The 26,820-nt window shown below is 48.4% G+C and overlaps 1 protein-coding gene across 1 annotated transcript in view; it reads right to left on the reverse strand.

Annotated features, from left to right (window-relative positions):
• Positions 1-24,750, reverse strand: part of Idua (alpha-L-iduronidase) — an 87,902-nt gene extending 63,152 nt beyond the window's left edge. Inside the window, exons 1-3 of the mRNA XM_084587027.1 lie at positions 24,542-24,750; positions 22,919-23,056; positions 8,820-9,019 (exon numbers count right to left, since the gene is read on the reverse strand). Coding sequence (XP_084443153.1) covers positions 8,820-9,019; positions 22,919-23,056; positions 24,542-24,735 — 532 coding nt within the window. The 5' untranslated portion in view covers positions 24,736-24,750. The remainder of the gene's footprint in view (positions 1-8,819; positions 9,020-22,918; positions 23,057-24,541) is intronic.
• Between the last annotated feature and the right edge of the window lie 2,070 nt (positions 24,751-26,820).

The raw sequence follows: 26,820 nt of genomic DNA on the forward strand, positions 1-26,820 counted from the left end.
GAAGCTCCGCTTCCTTCTCGCTTGGCAGACGAAATCGACATGGCAGGAGCGGACACTACCACTCTTTCGTTTACTATAGAGCTGGAACATCAGCAGCTAAACCTACAATGGAGAGATAATGGCGGTGGAGACATGGGAGGGCAAGCCAAGGACGACTGCTAGCTATACTTCAGGACTATACGCGGCCATCGGAGTTGTTGCACAGCCTCCAATGACGTCAGGAAGCCCGACAAGGCCACATAGTATCTGCAACGTCCCTACACGGGTCTCCCAGCTGTGCCGACGACAGCCAGGCAATCCGGAAGTGGGGGTGAAGGGAAATGGTTGTAGGAAGTATACTGTATAATAGGACAGGAGAAAAGGCAGTGTTCAAGATTGGCGCATATATAGGCAGGAGCGCAGACGGATATGGGCTCATCGGGAAGGTTTAATGAGAGCATTTGTGTGACTATTACGAAGTGTATCTTTTTGGACATATTTGAGATGCCGGTGGAGACTGGATACTTGTTGATATAAAGTTTTCAGTTGGCCGCATCGTTTCTTAACAGCGACTTTGTAGGCCGAAATTATAGGGCCAGAGGGGTCGTCTTTCTTTTTTTCTTTCTTCTGTGCAGTCCCTGCAGTGAATGCCAAGGGGACCGGAAACATTGTTTTCTAATTTGTTATTGTGCTCTCGTAGTCGTTCATTGAGACATCTACCTGTTTGGCCCGTGTAGTGCTTGCCGCGGGAAAGCGGAAGCCTGTACACAAACAACATTGTCAGTGCACTCTACAAATCTCTTATGATTCTTGGCGCAGCCACACTTGCTTGTGTCGCCACAGTTCACCAAGTGATGAAGCTTTGGCAGCTTATCAGACGCAGAAGAAACTACATTCATATTGGCACGTGAGTCCACCTTCTTGAGATTGTACGAAATCTTATGTAAGTAGGCGATAGCCGCGTTCTTTATCTTTTTCTACTTCTTTCCATTCAATGGTTTTGAGAGCCCTTTGCCGCCTTTTTCATGACCTCTATCCGACTATATATATATGTAGCGACTCGCTTGGCATGCGTCCGGCACGTGCCGAAGAGAAGGAAGCAGCGCCGGCACAAGAGCTTAGAAACGCTCGCGACCTTCGCCTCGGCGGGACGCTGCCGTCGTCGTCACCTCTTCAGCTTCTCCTCAAATAAATGTGGCCGCGGTCGCCCCTGCCTGGCGATCTCTACATTTGTGGTGACCCGGACGTCATTACATATATGTATATATATATATATATATATATATATATATATATATATATATATATATATATATATATATTCACTAAATGAGGATTCATACGATTCACGCTCACGGATAGTCATTCGCAATTTACGTGGTCCTTACTTAGGCAGGCAGCTAAAGGCCTCCAAAAAGGAGGACTCTGTCGGTAAACTGTTGGCACAGAGAGAGCTTAGATGACATGCTTCTTTAAACAGCTATTACAAGACCTCAACAAGCTCATGCTGGCAAAGAAGTGGAGATTGCAATGCTAGTAGTTGTTGAGCCATGCTTGCCGAATTGCTGAGTTATTCACTGCAGATGCAGCAAAGCTGTACACGATATCATATTTTAAAAAAGAAAGCTTCGTGAACTAAATGGTTAGAAATTCTATGGTGGTGGGTGGCTATCTACTTTCGACGCTTAACCTATCATCCCGCTATTTCCTTTACAGAATACGGTGGCACCTCAAAAAGGCGATGGTTCGTCCCCATTTTCCCATTGAAATATTTTTATAAGGCAGGCAGTACAATATCGAACTGCATTTGCAAAAAGAAAAAAAAAATAAAACCACTGCAGAACCTGCACTGTAGAGATGCGAAAACGTGAGCGTTGTTGCGACACTGTACGCGTCGTCACTATTTATGTTTGTTCTTATTTGTTTTTACTTATTATTAGCATTTTTTTTTTAATTTTATTCTGATTATTTGCATTTTTTTTTTTTTTTTGCTTCCCTCAAGGCCTCCGGTGTCCTTACGATGGACAGGGACAATTAAGTGCTTGTTCGCAGAAAGTCGGAGTAGAGATACGCTTGGCTGGTACACGGAAGGACGTGACGGTTCGATTCCTGGCGTGGAAAAGACCAGACTTCTGTAGACACGCTCTGTTCGCAGGCCTTGGCGACGGCCCTCGTGGAACAAGAAGTGATTTTCGAATGCTGCGTCTGTGCGCTCCGAACAGAGCAACTCACCTAAAACGTGAGCGGTGGCGTTACTGATCATTCGATAAAAAAAAAAGGGTATTTTGGTTCTAGTACGAAAAAAAAATACGTACACAGTTGTGGAATAGCACTATAGCCACTCGTGCGGCGATGAGACAGTCAGTTTGTTATTTTCTATATATAAATTAGAAACTCAACGTCCTCACAGTTACGGCCTTAACTCGGTATTGAAATTACATTATTAGCGTATAGCCTATCTCCAATCCTGACAACTTAAAGATGTGCCCCGCCGGGGTGGCGCAGTGGTTACGGCGCTCGACTACTGTGCCCAAGGAAGCGGGATCGAATCCCGGTCTCGGCGGCTGCATTTCAATGGAGGCGAAACGGAGTGGCATCCGTGTGCTGTGCGATGTCAGTGCACGTTAAAAAACCCCAGTGGTCGAAATTTCCGGAGGCCTCCACTACGGCATCTCTCACAGCCTGAGTCGCTTTGGGACGTTAAACCCCACAAACCAACAAAACCAACCAACAACTTAAAGATATGGCCTTTACTTAATGCCAATTTTAATTTTCTGCGCCCATATATTATCGAGTGAAAGAAGAGGATGAAGTCGGTAACGGCGAGGAAAAAGAAGGCCGTGGCTATGTGTCATATGCACTGAGGCGAGAAGAAGAAGTCACGCGACGGCTGCATGCACTGAAAAGAAACTCAACTAACAACTGCCTCATTTGGGACCTTGGCGCGCCACACCACAGTGGTATTCAAGGACCCGAACATGGAGACTGCGACGTCTGTGTATGAGCTGGAGCATAGGGCACGGCTACCCTGGACGACACCAAGCCGCTGTGCCCAAACACCTGCGCCGCCTCTGGCTCCTACTCAGTCAAAAGTGAAGCAGGAAAGGCGTGGACGTTGGACTCCAGACAGACTTCATGCCACCCGAAGATCACGAAGCTAAACGTGACCAGGGTCAGGACAGCCCGCCGGCTGTGGCATCATGCAACACGTCACCGGAATTCCTCTTCACTGGCTTCCACTCGGAAGGGGACATCACGGAGCAGCAGCAGCAAGCAAACAAGCACGCAGACACCCAGACGGATGGCGATCGCTCACCGTCCTACGCCGTGAATGTGAGAACGGCAACTACCGTCACGGAAGCTGTGTTCGCCGCGACCATTGCGACTGCTCCGTCTGCTCTCGCTGGCACATTGGTCCCGAGTCAAAACTCTCTCAGTGCCTTTCTTCAGCCATCGCAGACGGTCACTTTGCACAAAGGAACAGAAGGTCAACAGACCGCACAAGACGGTCGCTTCCCAGAAGAAACTTCGCTCCCTTCTCGCTTGGCAGACGAAATCGACATGGCAGGAGCGGACACTACCACTCTTTCGTTTACTATAGAGCTGGAACATCAGCAGCTAAACCTGCAATGGAGAGATAATGGCGGTGGAGACATGGGAGGGCAAGCCAAGGACGACTGCTAGCTATACTTCAGGACTATACGCGGCCACCGGAGTTGTTGCACAGCCTCCAATGACGTCAGGAAGCCCGACAAGGCCACATAGTATCTGCAACGTCCCTACACGGGTCTCCCAGCTGTGCCGACGACCGCCAGGCAATCCGGAAGTGGGTGTGAAGGGAAATGGTTGTAGGAAGTATACTGTATCATAGGACAGGTGAAAAGGCAGTGTTCTAGATTGGCGCATATATAGGCAGGAGCGCAGACGGATATCGGCTCATCGGGAAGGTTTAATGAGAGCATTTGTGTGACTATTACGAAGTGTATCTTTTTGGACATATTGTGATGCCGGTGGGGACTGGGTACTTGTTGATATAAAGTTTTCAGTTGGCCGCAGCGTTTCTTAACAGCGACTTTGTAGGCCGAAATTATAGGGCCAGAGGGGTCGTAGTAGGACTTCAGTCGGTTGACATGGACAGTTTCGCGGCCACGGCGAGGCAAGTTCGCAGAGGGCGTAACGGGCTCAACTATGCAATTGAAGACGGACATTTGCTGAAGGACCCGGCAGGGACCATTATACCGAGCAGGTAGCTCCTTTGAATGGCTAGAGGTTGTGGAAGGCACCCAGAGCCACACTAGGGAGTTGAGGAGATATGACGAAGCCTCGCTGAAGTCACGGTGGCATTTTTGTTGCAACTGCTTTTCCGTTGTATAAGCGAGCGGGCGAGGTGATGACATTCTTTTGCGTACCTGGCCGCATCTGAGAATGGCGCCGATTCAGAAACGCCAAGCAGTAGCGAAGAATATCTTAAGGCATACTGCGCACACACAAAGCAAGGACGAAAAGGTACACAACAAGCGCAGTGTGTACCTGCGCTTGTTTTTTTGTTTATTTTTTGTTTGTTTGTTTGTTTTTTAGGACTGCTGCAGCTGAGGCTCAAAGAGAGCACTTCAGGTGAGGCTCAAAGGAAGTACCTTTGCAAGACAAACTACCTTTGCAGGCTGCGAGGTTCGAAACTGGGTTTGGGCCTACTGCGGAGGAGAGGCGCGCAGCGGGGTTAAAGCGATTCTTTGACGCCTCGCATTAAAAATTTGACTCTCTCACCTTCGGTCATATTAGGGTCGGCGCGGCGAAAGAGACGAGCTTCTCCCAAACGCACACCCCTGGAAAAGCCGAGCGCCCAGCCGGGGGACGCTTGTACCCATTTTTACCGGTGGGCGGTGGGTTTCGAACTAACCACCTCCCGCAGCCGAGACGGGCGCTCGCATTCGCGAGGTACGGAAAAAGAAGGCAGATATCTGAACTGCGCATGGGATTAGATATGACGCTTGAAGGCATATAAGATGTGTTTCCTTCCTGCGCTTGTTGTGTACCTTTCTCGTCCTTGTTTTGTGTCTGTGCAGCATACATGGCAGTAATTGAATTACAGTGATGAAATTACTGTAATTCAATTACTTTTGTCAGTAATTTGTAATGTAATGAATTACTTTTTCGGTTTGGTAATTTAGTGATGTAATGAATTACTTTTTGGCAGTAATTTCGCAGCAAAAGTAATTAATTCCTTTCGAAATTACTTTTGCTTAAATGTACCACTACTCCTTCAATAGACAACAAAGTAGAGTGCTGCGAAAGCAGGAACGACGCGCCACAAGCCGAAGCCAGCGTAACGGATCGGCAAAACGAGGCAAAATTGAGCAAAACAGTGCGCCTGAGACCTCCTGTGTAGCAGTTCACTGTGCAGTTATCCCATGGCAACCTTTCTCCAAGCAGCAGGAAACAAGGCGTCAAGGGAATGCCGAAGGGACAGGTGGTGCAAGAAGGCCGGAGTTGAAAACTAGTTGGAATCGCCGCGTGTTGCGTCGGCTAGGGCACAGTGGTGCCTGGTTATTCTCGTCACTACGGGGTGAGGGAGCGTTGGGGCGGGGTAGACAGGCAGAAGGGTCCATGCAGTGAGCCGCCGTGGCGTGAGCATTACTGAGCGCAAGGTGCCGAGGACGATTCTGGGGACTACGGAAGTAATATATAGCCTAGCTTCTTCGGGACCTTCAAATGGCGGAGGCAGCTCCGGGCCAGCAAGACGCTGGGTTCGCCGCTCATTTCACAACCGTTCGACCAATGCTTCTGCTTTTGTTGTTGTTTTTCATTTCGCGGTTGTCTTATTTTTTCAACGTAAGGTGCTGTAGGAAAGACGGAAGGAATAGTTCTCTGGGACGGTATTTGGCGGGAAAACGAAAGAATGTGTACGTGTTTCGTGTCTGGAGAACAAGTTATTGTTTTGTTTAGTAGCTTTACTTAGTTTTTGCGTGGATGAAACCTAGAAAGTAATTTAAAAGTAATTGAATTACTCAGTCGAAGTAATTGCAATGTAATTTCATTACATTTTGGGAGCAGTAATGAGTAATGTAATTTGATTACTTTTCTGCAATTTTGAGCAAAGCAATTAGTAATGTAATTTAATTCCTTTTAAAAAGTAATTTTGCCATGTATGCTGCGCAGTATACCTTGAATATATGTCTGACCGACTCGCCCAACAATGCACTCTTTTAAATTAAGCAGCGAAGAAGTGTATGTGCCGGGTGGCTCGCGCCCGTAAGGAAGAAATAGAAGCCTGTGATGGTTAACGTCGCGTCGCGTAGGTGTTAAATGCGAAGGTGAAGAAGAGAAGAACCTAGACCTAATGGAACGATCGGTATTCACGTACCATCTTTGACAAAAGTAACCAGGCTGGACGGTTTCCTTCACAGCCTTGTAAAAGCGCCTTCGAGGCACTTATCAAACATTGTCACTTCATTAGTAAGAACAGCCTTCGAACTTAGCTCTTGAGATCTTCTCTGCCATTAAGGGCGCCTTAAAGGCTCCATTACACGGCTGGCAAGCAGACTCCTGCAGCCTGGTTACTTTTAGTAAAGACGGTACATGACCAGCATGCATTCCACTGAGAGTACAGTTAGAAGGTTCTGTCAGACCATTCGTCTGAGGGTTGTAAGAGGTAGCGGTGCAGTGGATGATACGTCATCCCTTTAGAGGGCCTCAAAAGCGTCAGACAGGAAAACGTCCGCGGTCGCTCAGCAGTTCGCGGGGGTCCCATGGCTAAGAATCAGGTTCTTGAGATGAAAGACAGCGACGTCACGTGCGGAAGCACAAGGTAATGGCGATGCCTTAGTGTATCGAGTGAGGTGATCTATAGATAATCCATCGGTTACCAGCGGTAGTGGTATGAGGATCATAGGGATATAAGCCAACGCGATCAAACGGAAGGGCAGGACAGGGCAACAGCTGCAACAAAGCAGGGGTCTTGTGAAGAGGAATTTTTCGCCGTTTGCAAGACGGGAAAAAGCGCACAAAATGCGTCCGCACAAAGCGCGGACGCAGGCGTGCGTAGGTTTGCAACCCTTTGCCGTGGGCACACTGTGGATCAGCATGAAAAGTAGCGCTAATGTCAGTGCGGGGATGATGGGGGATTACTATAGGAGCTATTTCCATCTGTCGAAAAGATAATTGCGGCGATATAGCAGGCCGTCACTAATGGAAAAGTGATTGGTGGACGGGTGCTTTGGACGAATGAGCGGGAAAAAGAAAGTCTAGAGGTGTAGTTGTCTAGGGGTCGTTCCGCTGTTCAGTGGTCATAACAGCACCGACCTTGTACGTTCGGCGCTCAGTTGGGGCAGCGGACTGGGTGGCACCCCTACGTGTGAGGGACGCCATCGATTACGCTTCTCCAGCTGAGCGCCGAACGTGCAATATCAAAACTAATTTGCCTTCTGTTCTATCGAGTGCTGCCGAATTATCATTTTCATCAGCATTTTTTTACAACAATTCGTTAACAGGTTTTATTTTTTCGTGATGAAAGTGACCCATTCCTGCGTACTATCTGTCATTTAAGGCTGGGCCATGCGTTACTGGATGGGTTGCTGGAACTGAGCATATGCAAGCGCAAATTTATGCCTACTTCAGGGAAGCGGTTATAAGTGTTAGAATTCTGTCTGCACGTTTTTCATAGAAGTACATATCTACTGTAAAGTGTAAGAAACTGTAATCTTATTGATGAGATGCTGTTTTACCTGAGCCCATGTGCAGGGTCATGTGCTCTAGAGGCCAGAGCAGCAATGTATTTAATCGGGTACCAGCAGGTACCAGCAACTGCAAAAACTTTCTTTTTTAAGTTACACACGGAAACTGTCTGGAAAGTATTTCAGGAAATAAAAAAGGTCTGTTCCTCTATTGGGGTGTAGGCTGTCTGGTTTGCAAGCAGTTAGAGATAATTCATAATGTATTCGTGCATTGTTGGGAAAGTGTACTTTTGGGGTACGTCTTGCAAAGAACAATTGAGAAAGACTTTCCACTGGACCCAATACGATTTCTTTCTGCAGAAAACGACGAGAGAGTGTCTTACGATACAATAATTTTTATTGGCCTCACAGTATTTGGAGTTCGAGAATGGCTAGATACCACTGTGAACCAGGAGCAAGGCCCGCCCTAATCTACTTCCGCACGAAAACGTGCCCTGGTTGGTGGAAACACAGAAAAGGGTGGATCAAGTTCCTGAATGGCTCTTGAAGATAAAGCCTTTGTAGTGCCTGAGGGACTTTTAATATGACAAAGCCAGCTGAGATTGGTTGATTGTGAAATCCCCACGTGCAAGCGGATAATTGTAAATATTATGTTGTGTTGTGTGTATTGTGTCGAAGACATGCAAAAAAATAAAAAAATGGGGGGGGGGGCGGACTTGATGGCGCAATTGTAGCACATCTGACTCCAGATCGGAAGGTTGCGTGTTAGAATATTTTCCGCGTCACTTTTGTTCCCTTGCTAATCAAGAGCTTTTAATTTTGATACGCGCTTAAGCACCGCATACGTTTTCTACCCCCAGAATATTCCACGCATTCGGCTGGACTTGGAGTATAAAGCTGCTATTTCGGTATCTGCCGTTCTGAAAACATTCCGTGTGGAGTTTTTCATGTTGTTTTCAATTATTCAAAGTTTAATCAAAAGTAAATTAGGCACTTTATAATTATTGGTTAATTAAAAAGAAAAATACCTCCGCAGGATACCATGGGTCCACTGACAATGGCACTTGAACTTTAACTTCGAGAAAGAAACTCCAGTATTTTCAAACCTTTGTTCACGTTAGGTCACAGACCCTATACGTAACGTGCTATAAGTAAAGATTACTTGCTCACCAAGGTAGTGGCGAGCCAGTACCGTGACGAGCTCCTTCCAGAGATCCATATCGGCACGTTCCTCGAAATCCAGAGGGCGCTCAAAGGGATTCCCCATGAGTTCCAGACCAGGCTTGAGTCCTAGCTCCCGCAGCCGATCAAGCAGTGTATCCAGCAACGTGAAGTTGAACGTCCGGCTAAAACCCGTATCCAAAGATGCCCTACGAGTAAGAAGAGTTGCTTTTGTTTTAGTGACTGCGTTCATTACGGGGAAGATCACATTGGAGAGCTACGGATGTCTGCATTTTTGCATCGGGTGTATCTTCTTTTTTGTACGCAAGCTTGCCATAAGGCATATTATATAAACTCATGTAAATGGTTTATATTATTATTACTCGATTAAGGTTAAGTGAAATGCAAGATTTAACATGTGACCTACAAAGGCTATTCAACCTTTACAAGGATCCGAATCGTATTTCGTCCTCCCAAGCTACATATTTGCATCATAGCGAGTTGAGACATCTCAGGGACATCTCAGAGACATCTCTGCCACAAGGTGCGTAGTAACGATAAACCGAAAGCACGGAGTACGCTCTCTCCTCGGCTTCTATCGCCACCATCATGAAGTCGCAAGTGCCTTAAGGTGTCACAAGCGTAAGGGAAGATGAACACACGGAAGAGGTACACAGGACAACCGCTGGACATCGACTTGATGTCCAGCGATTGTAGCTGCTTGCTACCCAAAAAACGGGCTCCATGCACAAAATGGTGTATATGGTGTATATTCACGGACTCAGACTACACTACAAATTTTGGAAAATTTCTTACGTATCACCACCTATCAGTCTCTGACACTCAACATCATGGAGCTCCTTACAACTTCCCGACTGCAAGGTCACAGGATAAAGTTTAAATGGATCCCCGCCCACATCGGGCTTCGTGGAAATGAACAGGCCGATGCTGAAGCAATAAGTACCCTCAGCATTAGCTTCCAAACAGCTGTGCCTTTTTCAACAGCGGATACCACGTGTCTTCTCACGAACTGTATGAAGAATAAAAGACTCGACTGAACACTGACATTTTATGTTCCGCGTGAAATTCTATGCCACCATGCATGCTTGCTACATAAACTTCGTTTAACGCGGCTTTCACGCGCAGGTATTTTCATTTAATTGGGCAAGCGGACACCCCGGTTCAATGTTCAACTTGTGGCATCACAGAGACTGTGGACCATATATTATTGTTTTGCCCAGCGTATGCGCGTAAAGGAAATGTGCTAGCTGCTTCATTTAGGCGTTTGGACAAGAGGCCTCTGTCAGAGGAGTTGCTGCTGGGCGCTTGGTACGACAAGGGGAAGGGTGCCCAGGCAGTGCGAGCTCTTTGCCGTTTTTTGTGCGACACCGGACTTGACTCGCGCTTATAACGCAAGTTCCCATATCTGTATATATTTTCATATGCCTTCTCCCACGTCGTCACCCATCATGATCCTCTTTCTTCTCAACCCTCCCTGCCTCAGTGCAGAGTAGCAGGCCAGATTTGAATCATTCCGACCAAACTATCTGCCTTTACTATCAATAAACCCATCTATCTATTTTGGCTTGCCTCATTTTCTAACATATCTTTCAGTTTCGAAGCGTAAGCTATGTCAGCCGCCCCTCCTAAACCCCGCTCATTATCGAAGTCACGTGGCCATCGTCGGCACGAAGTGGCGCCACCACATGGTCCACGATTACAGGTCACGTGATCTAATAATAAACAAGAGCCCCTAAAATATTACCTTGCTTCATGCTTTTCTCCACTCTTCCTCAAACGTGCACATGACGCTGAGACTCCTGTCATATTAGGTGGCTCGAAATTTGGTCCACTTCTTCGACTCAACACCGATGTATCTCGTTTCTGTAATGTATCTCCCATTGATGGAACAGCCAGGACAGGCGGGGAACCACATGAAGTTGATTCAAATACGTTTTGAAATATGAGTTTTGCTCCCTACTTAGTGCTATTTCTTCCCATTTTTCTTTTTTACTCGCACGGTTGGGAAGTCGCGTTGGCACGTGCGCAACTGAAACCTTTCAGAGACAAACTGCCGTTCCATCATAAGGTCACAAGCAGGTTGTAAGGTGGCCTCAGCCTGTCATTATGATTGGTTACGTCGCGTTCAAGGCCCCTCAAAACTCCTAAAAGACCACCTTTAAAATGGCATAATTTCTGAAAAATTGCGCTCTTTTGAAGTTTGAACGTTTCGTTTCAAGTTTTTAAGAGTTCGCCCTTTTCCATTTATCGCTCGTCGCCTTGTTCTCACGGGGCACTAACAAAACTCTGTGTCCAATGCAGCAGCGAAATGATGCTCTAATTTTGGAAACTGCGAGGCTCTGCTATTATCCTTTTAGCGGGCGAAGTCGAGAACCTGTCATTTTCGGTGCGACAAAAGGATATCTCCCAGAAGGAGAGGACAAGAGAGCGTCAATTACAACCTCGGGATTAGCAAACTGGGCCGTATAATCTTTCATTCAAAGGACGGATTAAAAATGGAGAGCAGAAGCGGGCGCTTGGCAAAGACAGCCGAGGACGCTAGCGCAGTTTCAATCCCCCTCCTTCCCAACCTCCTGTCGGGATGAGGGGATAGCCCGGGCGAAGCCCATCGAGTCACGGGTGAAACGGGACGCGTTCCATATAAATTATCGGTTTCAGTGCGCTGCCGCTGTCCGCCCCCTTCCTTGCATCGTTTCTAGCGCAGAAAGAGCAGAGGAAAGGGCTCCCCGTATGCTTGCCTCCTTTCCGGTAACCCTCTGCGCGATGCGCGCGCCCCCAGTGGTGCTCTGCCTGTGCGACGTTTCGGCTATCAGATCGCTCCGCGCTCGCTGCCTGTAGTGTCAGCGTCGAAGCGAAAGCGAAGCCAGCGGGATGCGGGCGCACTTCCCTCGCCGGATGGGAGCGCCGCCGGTGATGGTTGTCGCGCGACCGGCCATTACAGATATTGTTTATTCCGCGAGAGCGCGTTTCCAACAAATAAAGAAATTAAATGTCAATATTATTTCTTTGAAACTGGGGAGCATATTACACTGTTTACACAGCGGAGGGCGCGCGCACAGACGCGGGTCCCCGCTTCATGGCGCGGATCGATGACCGACTCCCCGCGCGTACGCACGCACCGTGCTCTGTAGCCGCGCCGACGCCAGTTCGCGGCGCACACACCACAACGCCCTGTCTATCGTGAAATTGAAACGTCATCTGCTGATTCAGAGCTGCTCCAGGAGGGGTGCTTGCGAGCGAAAGCGAGACTACGTGCGGAGGCAGACGCACGGGGCCACCGTCTTCGTGTCGACTTGCCCAATTAGGGTGGCCGGCATGGGACGAACTGCCACTCTTCCAAAAGAAACGAGCTGAGACGGCCGCTTGACGGCGATCACCGGCGTGTGCGTCTATCACAGAAGCAGGGGGGAGGGGGGAATATGAGTGAGGGAACGCACGACAACGTCCACTTGCGCGCGCTGATGGGCCGGTCGCTTTCTCTTGAATGAGGGACGTCAAGAGTCCTCTCCCCACCTCCTCCTCACGAGAGACAGCCGCGTGACGGACGGTCGTCGTACTGCGGCAGCCTCGATTTTCAGCGCGATTTCTCGTCACCGAATGGCGGCCCGAGTGTGCTGGCATGATACAGAATACAGAAATAAAGAAGCGGCGGAAAAAGGAAAAGTACGAACGCGGCCGCGTTTGATCGCCCCGCCCCATGTGTACCCAGGCCCAGGACGCTTTGACGCTAAAAGCTCCACTTGACTGAATTGCCGTTTGCTCAGCAAATGATGGCACTGCTGGCAATCTGGCGCCCGCGGGTTTAGTTCTTGTCTTTAATTTTCTACCCTTGTTTGCCTTATTATTATTTGTTATTGTTGTCTTTAGTTAGCGCTGAAGGCGAAGGCAGTAGTCGCAGAAACCCCGAAACAGTGCGGGAGAGCAGCGAACGACGATGACGGCTTGTGCAGAGCGAGATGTTTGCCGTGCCGTTGAAATGGCTCGCGTCTGGCGGAATTTAAATGGTTTCACGTGCAATCACACAACACACGTGCTTGAGATTCAGATTCAGACAGCGAAAACAGCTGACTGGTGACGGCATGAACGGTTGCGTTGGAGGCGGATTTATTGCTGATCAGTTACAGCAGAAAAAAAAGCACTTTGTCTGTACAGCCATTGCAGAACAAAACGTGTGTCGCTGCATAGGTTGACGAGAGCATGAGGTGTAAGTTGTGACCGTCAAATGAAAATTTATCAGGAACCTTGTGACATGCTCCGTGCGCCATCAGAAGCACCTGCATATGGGCCAATTCGCCCCGTGCTCAGTTAAGCGTCGTCTATGTTCTATACTACGAACATCGTCTTGTAGTTCATCGTGGTCGGCCATAGCAACTAAGTTCGAGAAATAGACCCGGTGCTCAGCGTTTAATGCTAGCTTTCGACCCATGTAAATATTCGTTAAGGAGCGAACGCCTGGTTATACAGGTGTGTTTTATTCCTTGTTTGTTCGCACTACCAAAGTGCGCTGAAAGGAAAACCTAATTCAATGCGCTATGCCAAGGAGTAGTTTGCTTGAAGTTCGTGAGGAAGAGATCATGGCGTAGAATTACTCTAGCCTAGTGCTCGTATACGCATGCTGGTTGGATTCGCCATCAAGCACTCATACCCAGTTATTCTGGACATTATGAGGGAAAATATTTTCGAATGTAATCTTTTCCCACCTTGTGTAACACATAGATAACAGCCATTATACCTCCAGAAATTCCATCGACAGGTTTCTAGGTTTTTGCTACTCATTTTCGAAAACGCGTCCTGATGGTTTAAAAATTCTTCCTCATAGCGACGAACCTCTCTCTAGAGGACGTGCGTGCAGTGATCTATGACCACCTCCTCTCTGTTGTCGGCGCGTGCTCAATGTCGCGCCTACAGCGTGCGATGATCATACGAGTGCGCGTCGGCTGCGTGTGGCCCGGGGTAAGACGGGTGCGCCACGGACCTTCGTCGAGCGACGTGTGTGGTGACTGCGATGCAGTGGAGACATTGGAGCACATGCTGCTTCGTTGTACCGCATCCGCAGAGCCACGTCGCCAGATACTCGCGGCTTACAGGGCGCTCGGAATCATCCCGGACAGCATGCGCGCACCCGTGACTGGACAATGGTGAGCCTCTGTGCGTTCATCGAACAGGCGGGCCTAAAGTCCCGCTTGCTCTTCGCCAGGCAGTGCGTGCGTGACCCGAACGCTCCGTGTGTGCTACCTTGGACGTATGCTGCCGGGCGCCCCACCCCGGCAGCTTGTGCATTGTGTCGCGCGCGCGATATGTCTGCGATTGGACGCTACGTGTGCGCGTCTATGTATATACACCCATATGTTACTATATTGTAAACAATTGTAGTGGCGCTCCGGCAGCACTGTTTTCCTTCTTTTTGATTATTTAATAATAAACCACTCACCATGGTTTCAAAAGCCAGTCTGGTTTATTTTTCATGAGCGCAGGACAAATTTCAGAAGAAAGATTTTGGTGCGCATCGCAAGCTTAAACAATTTATTCAGTATGCTCATAAAATTATTTTATAATATTCTGCAGTTGCCCACTAGTTTCTCTACAGCATTTTTTTTATCTATTCTCTGTGGTTCTATAAATATAATAAGCAGCAAAAATGCATTGACACACCTGCAAAATCGCACTAGCGCACATCGCTTAAATACCCCGTTAGTATATCAAACTCAATAGCTCTGAGCATATTGGCGTCATTCCATATAATGTTTCCTAGAATTTCAAAAGAAGGCTAAAACATAATTAAAACCTACGCTTCATACCAACAACATGGAAAAATATGTCTATGTGGCAGAACAGATCGCTAATTTTTGACACTCGTTATCGCCTAATTTCATATTTGGACGAACAAGAATAAGTGAAAAGGATTAAGGTTATCTTCTTGACATCTATACCCATTCAGTGCGTCACTATATATATATATATATATATATATATATATATATATATATATATATATATATATATATATATATATATATATATTGCAAGGAAGGAAATGATACAACGCCGACACAAACGACGATGAAGACTGCTGGGCTCCTGGCCGATCAGCTGGCGCGCGCACTAGAAGCTTGGTCTGTCTTGTTCGGACGAGATTGTGCTTCGCTCTACGATCGTCTTGCGTCACCGGTCGCCGTCTCCAGTCCTCCGAACAACCCACAATAAACCCCTCTTCCTTTGGTGGAGGTGCTGGGTGGAACTCTTACACGATCACCTTGGAGCTCCGCAGTTGTACGATACCTATGACGACAAACGAGGTAGGCCAACAGCCAGTGGCAGCCCCTTCATAGTCCATCTCATGCTCCGGTGCGATTCGGTAGCGAGACCACGCCTTTTCAGCGGGCAGGGCGACCAGGAAGTTGAAGATTGGTTGGCCTCGTACGAGTAAGTGAGTCGTCATTACAACTGGGATGAACGTATGAAGATCAACAACGTCATCTTCTACCTGAGTGACGTTGCTAACCTATGGTATCGAAATCATGAGGCCGACATACCAACTTGGGCTACCTTCAAAGCAAAGTTCATGGACGTTTTCGGTCGTCCCGCAATGCGGAAACTACACGCTGAAGCAGCCTTGCGCGTACGAGCTCAGCATGAATGTGAAACCTTCATAAGCTACATTGAAGACGTCGTGGATTTATGCAAGCGTGTCGACCCGTCTATGGATGAGGCTGCCAAGATAATAAACATAATGAAGGGCATTGATGTCGATGCATTTCACATGCTGTGGGCAAAGAGCCCCACCACGGTGGCCTCAGTATACAACCTTTGACAAAGTTTGGACGAGTTGCTAAAGCAACACCTCCGCATTCGTCGCCCTCCCGCGCCTGCTGCGTCCATCTCTGGCCTGGCTGTGAGCAGCGACCTTTTGGCTCACATCAAAGATTTCGTTCGAGATGAGGTCGCCCGACAGCTTGAGCTTTCGTATGGCCCACGCCCGTCGTCTACAGCCCAGCTGCTTACCCCTACGATCCGACACACCATCACGCAGGAGGTTGCCGATGTACTTCCCAGTTTTTGCCAGCCAGCGCCTGTGGCACCTCATGTCGACCCTGTTCCACTGCAGCCCACACCTCTTGCTGCACCATTAAGTTACAGCCCCCCTGTTGTCGTGCCGGCTCTACCTGTGCCAGTACAGATGCCTCCCACGAATGCAGAAGCACGGCCAGTCTCGAGGGAGAGCGTGCTTCCCTCGAGACCGGCCGTGGCAGAAGTTACTGCCCGCCCTCCGCCGCCACTGTCCTTTGCGTACGTGCCGACTATGGCGCCACCGTCTGTCGCTCCACGGTTCCGATCAACGACGGGTCCCTACAATCCTTGGCGCACGAATAACAACCAGCCTGTCTGCTATGCCTGCGGTATCCCAGGCCACGTCGCCCGCCTGTGCCGTCGTACTCTGCGTTCCGCCCCTGCACGCACTATGGCTGAATGAAATTATCAGTACGACACTTTGCGCCCACCTTCAGTGACATCTCCAGGGCAGCCGCACAACTCATCGGGTCGCCAGCACATTCCATGCACCGCTCGCCGTCACCTCGCCGTCGGTCCGTGTCTCCAATGCGGCGTCGCAGCGTGACACAACACTCGGAAAACTAGCAGCCGCAGTTCCTGGGGTACGAACTGCGCATATTTCGTCTACTCCAAGTCCTTGTCTGTTTCCGCCGAACGTCCTCGAAGTTTTTGTTGACGGTGTTCGTGTACTTGCACTGGTCGATACAGGGACCACTCTCTCCGTCATTAGCGAAAGTTTTTGCCGCTCGCTTCATAAAGTCACCACCCAGCCTTCTGGACTCTCTCTTCGGACCGCCAGCGCCAATTCCGTTCGTCCGTCTGCTGCTTGCACAGCGCTGCTTGGCTGGTATTCCTTTCCCGCCACAACGCTGTTATTGACTGCGCCCACGCCCACCTCGCCTTCTCTGCGCGTTCTTGACGATGCACCATCTTTTACTTGCGCCAAACTTGTTGTCGCCGACGACACCGGCATTCCGCTCAACTATGCTGTGATTGTTCCTGTGTGTGTGTGCCCTTTTCTTTAGACGCGACTGTTCTTTTTGCACCTTCTCTCATGTTCGCTTCTCGCCATCACCTCCTTCTTCTCTTTGTTATCATCGATAATAACCGCGGTGCCGCTGACATCGTTGTTGCGAATGCCTGCGGTCCCGCTAGTTCGTGGCGAATGCGGCTTTGGCCATATTGAAGTTTCTGACCTCCTCTCGCCGTTTCATGTTGATGGGTATTTACCACACAGTGCTCACATAGCCTCCCTAACACCGATTACTGCTTCTTCCGATATACCGAGTTGGGACCTTTTTCAATCATCTGTGGCCAGCGATCTCGATCCGACTCACCGCGAGCAACTGTTTGCTCTCCTCAACGAGTTTCGTTTTTCGTTTGACGTTCAGACGACTTCCTTGGGCCGTGCGACCAAGGTTGTTCACCACATCGACACCGGCCGTCATGCCCCACTTCGCCAACGCCCTTACCGTGTTTCGCCTACGGAGCGCCGTGTCATTGCGAGCAGGTCGACGACATGCTACAACGTGGTGTAATTCAGCCTTCGTCTAGTCCGTGGTCGTCTCCCGTGGTACTTGTGAAAAAGAAGGAAGGTTCCATACGATTTTGCGTTGACTGCCGCCGTCTTAACAAAATTTTCCGTAAAGGCGTATACCCACTACCCCGCGTTGACGACACCATCGATTGTTTACAAGGAGCCGAGTTCTTTTCGTCGCTGGACCTACGATCTGGCTATTGGCAAGTCCCTATGGCTGAGTCTGACCGATCCAAGACAGTCTTTGTTACCCCTGATGGACTACATGAGTTCACCGTGATTCCGTTTGGTCTTTGCAATGCTTCTGCTACATTTGAGCGAATGAGGGACATCTTACGCGGCCTCAAGTGGAACATTTGTCTTTGTTATTTGGATGATATGGTCATTTTTTCTCCCGATTTTTCGACGCACCTCGTGCGCTTGCACCAAATCCTGAGTTGTACGTCTCACTGGCGGCGGTCTCCAACTTAACCTGAAGAAATGTCGTTTTGGCGCCCGCAAGCTGACAATACTGGGTCATGTCGTGTCCAAAGATGGCGTCCTGCCCGATCCGGACAAAGTACGTGCGGTAACTGAATTCCCGAAACCGACATCTGTTAAAGAGCTGCGCAGCTTCGTCGGCCTATGCTCATATTTTCGCCGTTTTGTCCGCAGTTTCGGTACCATCATTGCACCCCTTACAAAATGGCTGAGTGGTCCCGCCGACTTGTCTACCTGGACCCCAATCTGCGACGATGCTTTCATTACGCTCTGACGTCCACTTACTTCGCCGCCCATTCTCCGCCATTACGACCCATCCGCTCCTACAGAGGTGCACACTGACGCCAGCGGCATCGGCCTCGGTGCTGTGTTCGCTCAACGCAAACTCGGCTTTTCCAAATATTTAGTTGCTTACGCTAGCCGAGCGCTAACAAAAGCTGAAGTTAACTACACCGTCACGGAAAAGGAGTTTCTTGCAATTGTGTGGACCTTAACAAAGTTTCGCCTCTACTTATATGGCCGCCACTTCAACATCAGCACCGACCACCATGCCCTCTGCTGGTTGGCTTCCCTGAAACACCCTTCTGGACGCCTCGGCAGCTGGGCTCTTCACCTTCAAGACTTCAAATCTGACGTGATTTATCGGTCGGGACGCAAACACTCCGACGCTGACGCCTTGTCGTGCTCACCGCTGCCTTCTCCTGCACCCTCGGACTCGATATCCGAACCCTCCGTTGCAGCCCTTACTTCCGAGGACCTGCCTTTTGAACAACGCCGGGATCTCTGGATATTTTCGCTCATAGACATCTTCACCGCGTCCTCAAAGTCTTCATTCCCGCGAGCCCTTCGTCGCCAAGATTCCCATTTTACGATTCGGGGTGGTCTGCTGTATCTCAAAAGCTATCGCCCGCCCGGATGGTCGGAAATGGCTCTTGGTCATTCCTCGCCATCTTCGCACAGAAATTTGTGTCTATCACCATGCCGACCCGCAATGCGCACATGCTGGCTTGCTGAAGACGTACGAGCGTCTCCGCCAGCGGTACTACTGGAGGGAGATGTACAACTTTGTCCGCCGCTATATTCGCTTCTGTACTGCTTGCCAACAGCGGAAGTCGTCTCTGCGCCCCTCCGCCGGCCCATTACAGCCATTGCCTTGTTCAGCGCGACCCTTCGATCGTGTCGGCATCGACCTCTATGGCCCCTTCCAACTTCGACATCAGGCAACCGCCGGATAATTGTCGCCGTGGATCACCTCACTCGCTACGCGGAGACTGCAGCCCTGCCTACGGCTAGTGCAAGTGACGTCGCCTCCTTTATCCTGCTATGTCACGGGGCTCCTCGTGAAAGTTCTCAGTGACCGCGGCTACGTGTTCCTATCAAAAGTGGTACACAATTGCTATTGGAAGCTTGCCAAACAATACATCGAACCACCACAGCTTACCATCCTCAAACCGACGGCCGCACAGGAAGGTTTACCCGAACTCTTGGTTATATGATCGCCATGTACGTTTCTTCTGACGCTTCTAATTGGGATCAAGTGTTTCCATACGTCACCTACATGTCAATAACACAGCGTCTCAGGCAACGACTGGATTTTCCCTATTCTTCCTCCTATACGGTCGTGAGCTTTCCCGTCTACTGAACACCATACTTCATTACCACCCCGACAGTTCAGAGAACACGTCTCTTTCTGCTGCTGCCCATCATGCTGAGCAATGCCGCCAGCTGGCTCGCTCAGTCACGTCGGACATTCAAGATCTCCGCCGACATGAGAGCGATCACGGCAAGCCCGCTTCTGATTTTCCTACCAACACCCTCGTTTGGCTCATGTGTTCCGGCTGATTCAAAATTCTCTGCAAAGTATAATGGCCCATATCGTGTATTAGAGCGAACATCTCGAGTTAACTACGTCATGGAGCCGGCAACGCCTTCTTCGGACCACCGTCGCCGTGGGCGAGAAGTTGTTCACGTCAGTCGACTCAAGCCATACTACTCTCCCCTTGTCGTCCCTGCGCCTTAAGTAGCCAGGATGGCTCCTTCTTTCCGCCGGGGCAATTGTAAGGAAGATTATACAGCGCCGACACAAACGAGCCACAAGGTCCTAAACATTTCCCCTTTTCGCGCGCACTGACGTTTTTAGGTGTAGTTTTGCTCCTCATGCCATTCAAACTTGCAATCATTTACCAGGCAACATTTGCTCTTTATCATTAGATGAATTCTTAGAAGCCTCTTCATAATGTTGTATATTTACTTTCTGTGTTTCTTTGTTTTGTACTGTGACCCACTCCTACAATAGCCTCGCCGAGGATGCAGTATATAAAAATAAATAAATGAATACATAAAATTGCAAAGAAATACATCTTTCCTTTTTTTTTTACTTTTCATTTTTGCTCGCACACAATCGCAGCACTTCTGACGGGAACAGTGGTCTTCAGTACCTGGCCCCTTTTATTGAATTCACCCCAGCCTTAAACGAGTTCTCCTGCAACCTCGCTGCGACACAATTTACTAAGCGCTGCGTGTCGTTTCGGCGCTGCTGCGATGGCGATTTATTGCGCCCTGACAGTACTGGCCACAAATGGACTCTCAGCCAGCAGTTCCGTTGTAACCTTCTATAGCAGACACGACGACGTACAAAGAGAGATCAATAGCGAATGACATCAAGGAAAATATAAAGAACTTTGTCATTTTTTTTCCTGTGTTGATCAGTAGAAACTAGTAATGTAATCATTGAAATAATTGATCAGAAAGCAGAAGAAAAAACGACCTCATGCAGCCGTTTGGATCTGAAATTAGGACTTCTGAATTCCACGCCCGGTTCTGGACCGACTGAGCTACGACAACAGTTGTTAAGCCATCTACTCTCTCAGGTATTCATGTTGAGTGTGACCTATCCTCGAGAGTGTTCGCCAACGCCACTCCCTTTGATATAACGGCGGACGTGGGACATCTTGTGTTACCGCAGGTGTCACGTAGAACGTGACATAACGAAGTTGACGGGAGTTACGTGATAACCCTGTCAAAATATTTTATACGTAACATGAATAACTAGGAAAGTAGAAGACGTACTAGCATTCGCCGAAGCTCAGTTGCAGAGCACCGGATGCGAAATTCGGAGGTCTTGGATGCGGATCCCATCGGCGGCATATGGTTGTTTTTTTATTATACTATTTGTAACCGATTATCTCAATGATTACATTATTAGTTTACACGAAGAAAAAAAATCCCTATGCTTTCTTTGTTGTTAGTGGCTCTTCTTGGCTCCATGTGTGTGTAACGAGCCCCTCATTTTGTCTGCATTTATCAGCTGAAACACGGCGGCGGCTACAAGAAAGCGGAGACGGCACACAAGGGCGTCAATTTTTACTTCTGATTGAGGCTTTACACACGTTTTGCGCTACTAAATATCAAACCAAATCTCCAAGCCACAACACCCCCTTTTAAGCCGTAGAGCAGGGCTACGTCACAACAGAAATTCCAAATCTCCCGAGGGGAAGGATACCCTTGCCTTCATCCGTTCGGACTTCTTGAGATTCACGGGTGGCGTATTTAGGGCCTGAAGGTTTTCGGCCAAGGCCGTCGCACCCCCTGGGCGCAGCTACAGTTCCCACGGGCAACATGGTTCAGAATTTCACAAGTAGCTTACTGCGCATGCGCGGCACAGTTAGGAACGCACTTGCACTCACTTGAAAAGATCTAGGCTCATCAAGTTGCGTTTGCGACTTGAAGCCGTCCAGCAAAATAATCGACCACGCTCTCGCAGCCACCAACACGAGCTTTCACGCACTTGCTAGTGTTTGTGGTTGGGCACGTACTATAACGTGCTTTTCTTTTTTCTTCAGCTATATATGCGGCCTGTCTACAGCAGCTATACACATGTACGATCCTGGTAAGGTGCGCAGTGCTTTCTGGTCACGTCTACGAGACACCATGCACTCTACGCCCCCATTCCTTCTGCATCGTTTTGTCTGTCCTGCTGTCTGCCTCCATCTCAGCAGTATCCTAACTGCCGTGTCGTCACCGGATTCAGTATCGCATTGACTAGTGCCAGATAAAGATGGAGGCTAGAAGTGATTGCTCTGCTGCGCGCTCCATTCGGGCCCAATCAGAGTGGCAGTCAGAGAGAGCAGAAAGTCACGCCGCGCCGAAGAATATCAGAATGCCCGGCGCCGAGATCTCCTGACCACCGTCACGGCCACTTCTATCACGGGATGGGCGGCGGCGCACGGCGATTGCGCAAGAGTGTAGGAACCAGACAGCACACGGATCAATGTTTTCCCAACGGGCTGTGCCCGCAGGGCGCAAACGCGGTCTTAGATGATCCGGTGAGCGAGGGCTGTGTGGCGATCCCCGTCCGACGCGGTGGGCCCCCGGGCGAGACGCTCCCTGGTTCACCGTCCCCCGCTTACGGCACTCCTTTGAACTTTGCCCAGGTGCTTGTCTCACTGTTTGGCCAAGGGCTTAAGCGGGCCGCAAAGCTCTTCCCCTCAGGGACGCCCCATGTAGTTTGCCGGTGGAATTGCAGTGCGGGGCGGTAAAACGAAATTAAAAGTACAGGCGTCCATATGTATCGGTTTGAAGACCGCTATTAAGGCGTTTACATGCATTTCTAATACCGCGTTAAGCTTAGAAGCGCTTGCCCGATCATCAGGATATCTGCGCTGATGCGGTCGCTCGCAGTGTTTGCCGGAAGTGCCGGCTAACCGCCGGCATTTTGTAAGGCGGTTCTATATAGTTCTTTTTTTGTGTGTGTGCGTGTGTGTATCCCCCAATGAGACACGCGAGGCTGTCTTCAGTAGCTGTATGTAACATGCGCTGAAAATCTTGGCATGCTTCTGAACAATAGTATCGAAAATGATGTGCATATTTGTTTGAAAAATTCCATAATGGCTTTTAATCGCACTACTTCGTTGAGTGAGAATTAAGGGAACGAAAACTCGTGAAGCTGCGGTACAGCACAAAACACAAGACCAGAAGAAAAGAACAGCCGCAACTGTGATGGTACCGCGAAAAATCTTACCTGGCCTTAACAATATCAAGAAGCCAGTGCATCCTGACTTGGGTTATTCCATATCCAGGGGTGGCAGCGATGTATATTAGGTTCTGCTGCATATCATCTCCCAAGAAGAACTCTGGGTCGTTGTGCGGTTCAGGCGGACTGGAACAGAGGGAATTATGCCGATAATACGTTAATACCGTATGTGGGCTGTGGCGAGCATGAAGACTACGAGGCAAATTTCCCGAAAATACAATGTACCGTATGTACCAATACAATGTACTAATGTAGCACGACAACCGACCAAGATTGCATTTAACAGGTTAAAACTGCATCCTGTTCGGCTGATGCTGTAGATAGTAGTGCAATTCTTTCAAAAAGGAATAACTGAGGCTTGCGCGACAAGCTGTGTAACTAAATATTTGAGTGCAGAAGAGAATTTTCAGCAGGCATTTTGCACGAGCTTGTCAATGTTTATTATAACTGCGAACGGCACAGCGATGAGATGAAGGTGATGCAAACAGCTAGTGTCTGTTTTGTTACTATAGTTAATGAAAAATCACGCCAACTTTCGCAAATGCAAGTATGACTGCGGTCTCTAGTTTCTGGCCAGTTCGGTAGTCATGATGAAGATAAAAGCAGTACAAAACTTGTGGTGTTGCGTTCAGTTCAAGATTAGGGTCAGTTGTATGCGCGGACATGATTGACGCCACTGATTTCTGTATATACGTGTATACAGCCGGACATCGCCGTTGTTCTGTAAATTTTCATGTTTCTTCCTCGTCGCTATTCATGCCGAAATCACATCTATTTTCACTCGCCAAGGTACAGCTTCTGTTGTGTCTGTCGCTGATGTCATCTTGAAAGGTAAATCTGGACATATATTTACCATCTGTACAATGTTGCCATTAAGGAACGCAGGTCTTTCGGGCAAATGACCAGGCGCAATTACATCTTGCACGAAAACTTCGCAACAAGAAAGGCAGCTTGTCTAGTACGTGCTTCCACACATGCAGAGTCAGCGCATTTTAAGGCGAAGCTTTGAGCGACTCTGTATATTCCTTTTTTTTTCTCTCTGTAGTGATATTCCTCGGGGTGCTAATCGTACACTACCGCAGCAGTGACTCGGCTAGAAAACAATGCTGCACGATCTGAATGACCATAGGTTCGATGTGCTCTCTGCATTTATGAGCTACCTTGCAGAACGAGTTCCAGCAGCTGACTGTAGAATATATGACCCAATGGCGCGTATAACTCTGCCATTTTCACACTGCTGTAACTTGGATGGAGCTGTGATGAAGGACAGGCAGAAATAAAGCGAAACGTTCGTTACAATGAACATGTTTTCGGTGCTCCGTCAGAATTCAGTGGGGCGAGATTTTGCTATAAACGTTTGTCCGGATCGATGCTATCTCGTCTGCAGAAATGGTAATAATTACTGTAACTACGACACGATTATACACCCGTTGGCCTATCCCAACGACCACACTGGTGTTAGAAAGCCAATGTTCTAAGAGTACAGCTTGAACTCTCTTCGACATTTTATTAGCGTGGAGTATTTATACTTTAAAATATGATAGCAAGCGCAGAAAAGTTCCACAGCCATAACATAAACACACCGCGCATATAGACGCTGTTCCCACATACCAGAAACCAGTGCTTTTCCAAAACGGCTTCATAACGCCAACAACATCGGAAGCGTTCACGAACACATGGAAACTCTTCGCAGATGTCTGCTTCCAAGAATCTAGCTTTCTCACGTAGGATACGTCGGAGTCCAGGCAGACAGATTCGGTAAAAGTTATTTCGCAGAAACACAAGATGATCACGGCAGCGAGCATCTTGGTACACTTGCGGTGCAGGAGTGGGTCAGTTGGGCCGGAAACACGGGACACGGAATGCAAGCGGCCAGTTATCGTGCTCGATAAACTGGTCCATTGCAATCTCTCCACCGTCGACAGGAAAAGTGGCAACGTGTGGTGTGCAGAATTATCGGGAGTGAGTGCAGACCCGGCGATATCCGGAGCAGCCCTCTCTGTGAAAGTGCCACGAGTGATAGCGGAAACCCACTTTTCGCTAAAGTGCTTTTCAATGGGTGCTTGGCTCGCGAATAAAGAGGTTTGTTTCCGCAAGAGCCTGAAAGAGCGCTGCGCTTGACACAGGTCATTGTGAACGAAGCAGGCGAAATGCACATTAGGCGTCGTTTCATAATGCACTGCATGCATTCCTTACACCCCACGACAGCCGTGGTGTATAGCGAACGAACCTAGGGATTTGGATTAATTCACGACATATCTCCACTACTACGTATACGGCCTGGTTTATCAGAACACTACTTTGGCCTTAGGCTATTTCGTGAAGGCTGTTATTGATTGCTATTTATTCAAGAAAGATAACACTAAATAATAAAAGAAATTGAGCGAATTTAAATAAAATAAGATAAAGAACCGCTGCTCCCCAAATGCACTCTTGCTCCTTTTTTTTTTTTTTTATGCAGTGCAGAGTTTTCTGATGCGCGCAACACAGCTTTGGGATTCTCCTTAGTGGCTTAGTCATAACCAGGATGGAGGCTAGGTAGGCGGGGTGTCTACTGCAGTATGCTCTGTTTCCTCCTGTGTACTCCCACTCTCTGCGGAAAACAAAAGTACACCGCTCAGTTAGCCATCGGGCGCCCAAAGCGTTTAGCAGCTCCCATTGGCTCTCCAAAGAGGAATTTCCTTGTTCCCAGTGCTCTTTCATGCTCGCTATCGCTGAGGTTATATAGACATCACCATGACTGCTCATGCTAGACGACGTCCTCGACAATGTCGCAATAGTTAAATTGCAGTAATTTAATTCCTTTTTCTGGTAATTTCTAATGCATTGAATTGTTTTGGGGCACTGATTTCGCAGCAAAAGTAATTAGTGCTTCTCGAAATGTTTTTCATCAATATGCACCACTGCTATTTGTGTAGGCAAAGCTTCGCACGCCCTGTAGAACACCTCAAGAGCAGGAGCGACACGCCTTTAACAACATAAAATGATCTGAGCCCTGTAGTCGGGTCACTGACTGCCAGAATCTGACGGAACAGCAAATTTGCATGAGTCTAGAACATACCCCAAAGCAGAAAGACGTAAGGTTCTAAGGGGACGCCAAAGGCGCAGATGGCGACCGGACAGAGTTAAAAACAAGTCTGGCGCGCGCACTTGCACTTCCAGTAGATTGCGCTGACTAAGCGCACAGTACATGCATGGTTACACTCGACGCAGCGGGGAGTGGAAGACAGGCATGCCCACGGCGCGAGCACTACCGATCACACGCTGTAAACGTTGATTCTTGGTATCACCAAACTCATAAATAATCTACTTCTGAGGTTTTAAATTGTAGAAACTGCTCTGGGAGTTGGGCTCGCGACTCGTTTGTGCCATTATCGCAATTTAAATGACAAGTGTTTGACCACGCCTATGTTTTCATAATATTTGTGTTTTTTTTTTCGTTCTCTTGATGGACGTGTGCTCTTTCCTAGGAAAAATGAGCGAAGGATTAGTTGGCAGAGGCGACATCTCACGCGAAAACGAAAGAATGTGTGGGTATTGTCTCCTGGACAGAGATTGCTGTTTCTTTTACTTTGTTTACTTTGGTTTTTGCATGAATGAAAATTAAAAAGTTCTCTAAGAGTAACAGATGATGTCTAACTTTCGGCGGCATTATTTGTTAATGTAATTTAATCGCCTTTTCGCGATGATAGGAGAGTAATGAGCAGTGTAATTTGCTTTTTTTTTTTCAAAGGTAATTTTTCTATGGAGAGTCCTCGGCAAATGAATATAGACGTCTATAGTCATTTGCCGAGGACCATACATGACTACACCAGCAAAAAAAAAAAAAGAAAAAAAAAAAGGAAAGCTTGATCTTGGTCCTTGTAGGACTTCTAAAAGTCCAAGTGACA

This window comes from Amblyomma maculatum, chromosome 1 (genome assembly GCF_055883805.1).
Source record: "Amblyomma maculatum isolate TAMU_Amacu chromosome 1, ASM5588380v1, whole genome shotgun sequence".
Classification (NCBI taxonomy): domain Eukaryota; kingdom Metazoa; phylum Arthropoda; class Arachnida; order Ixodida; family Ixodidae; genus Amblyomma; species Amblyomma maculatum.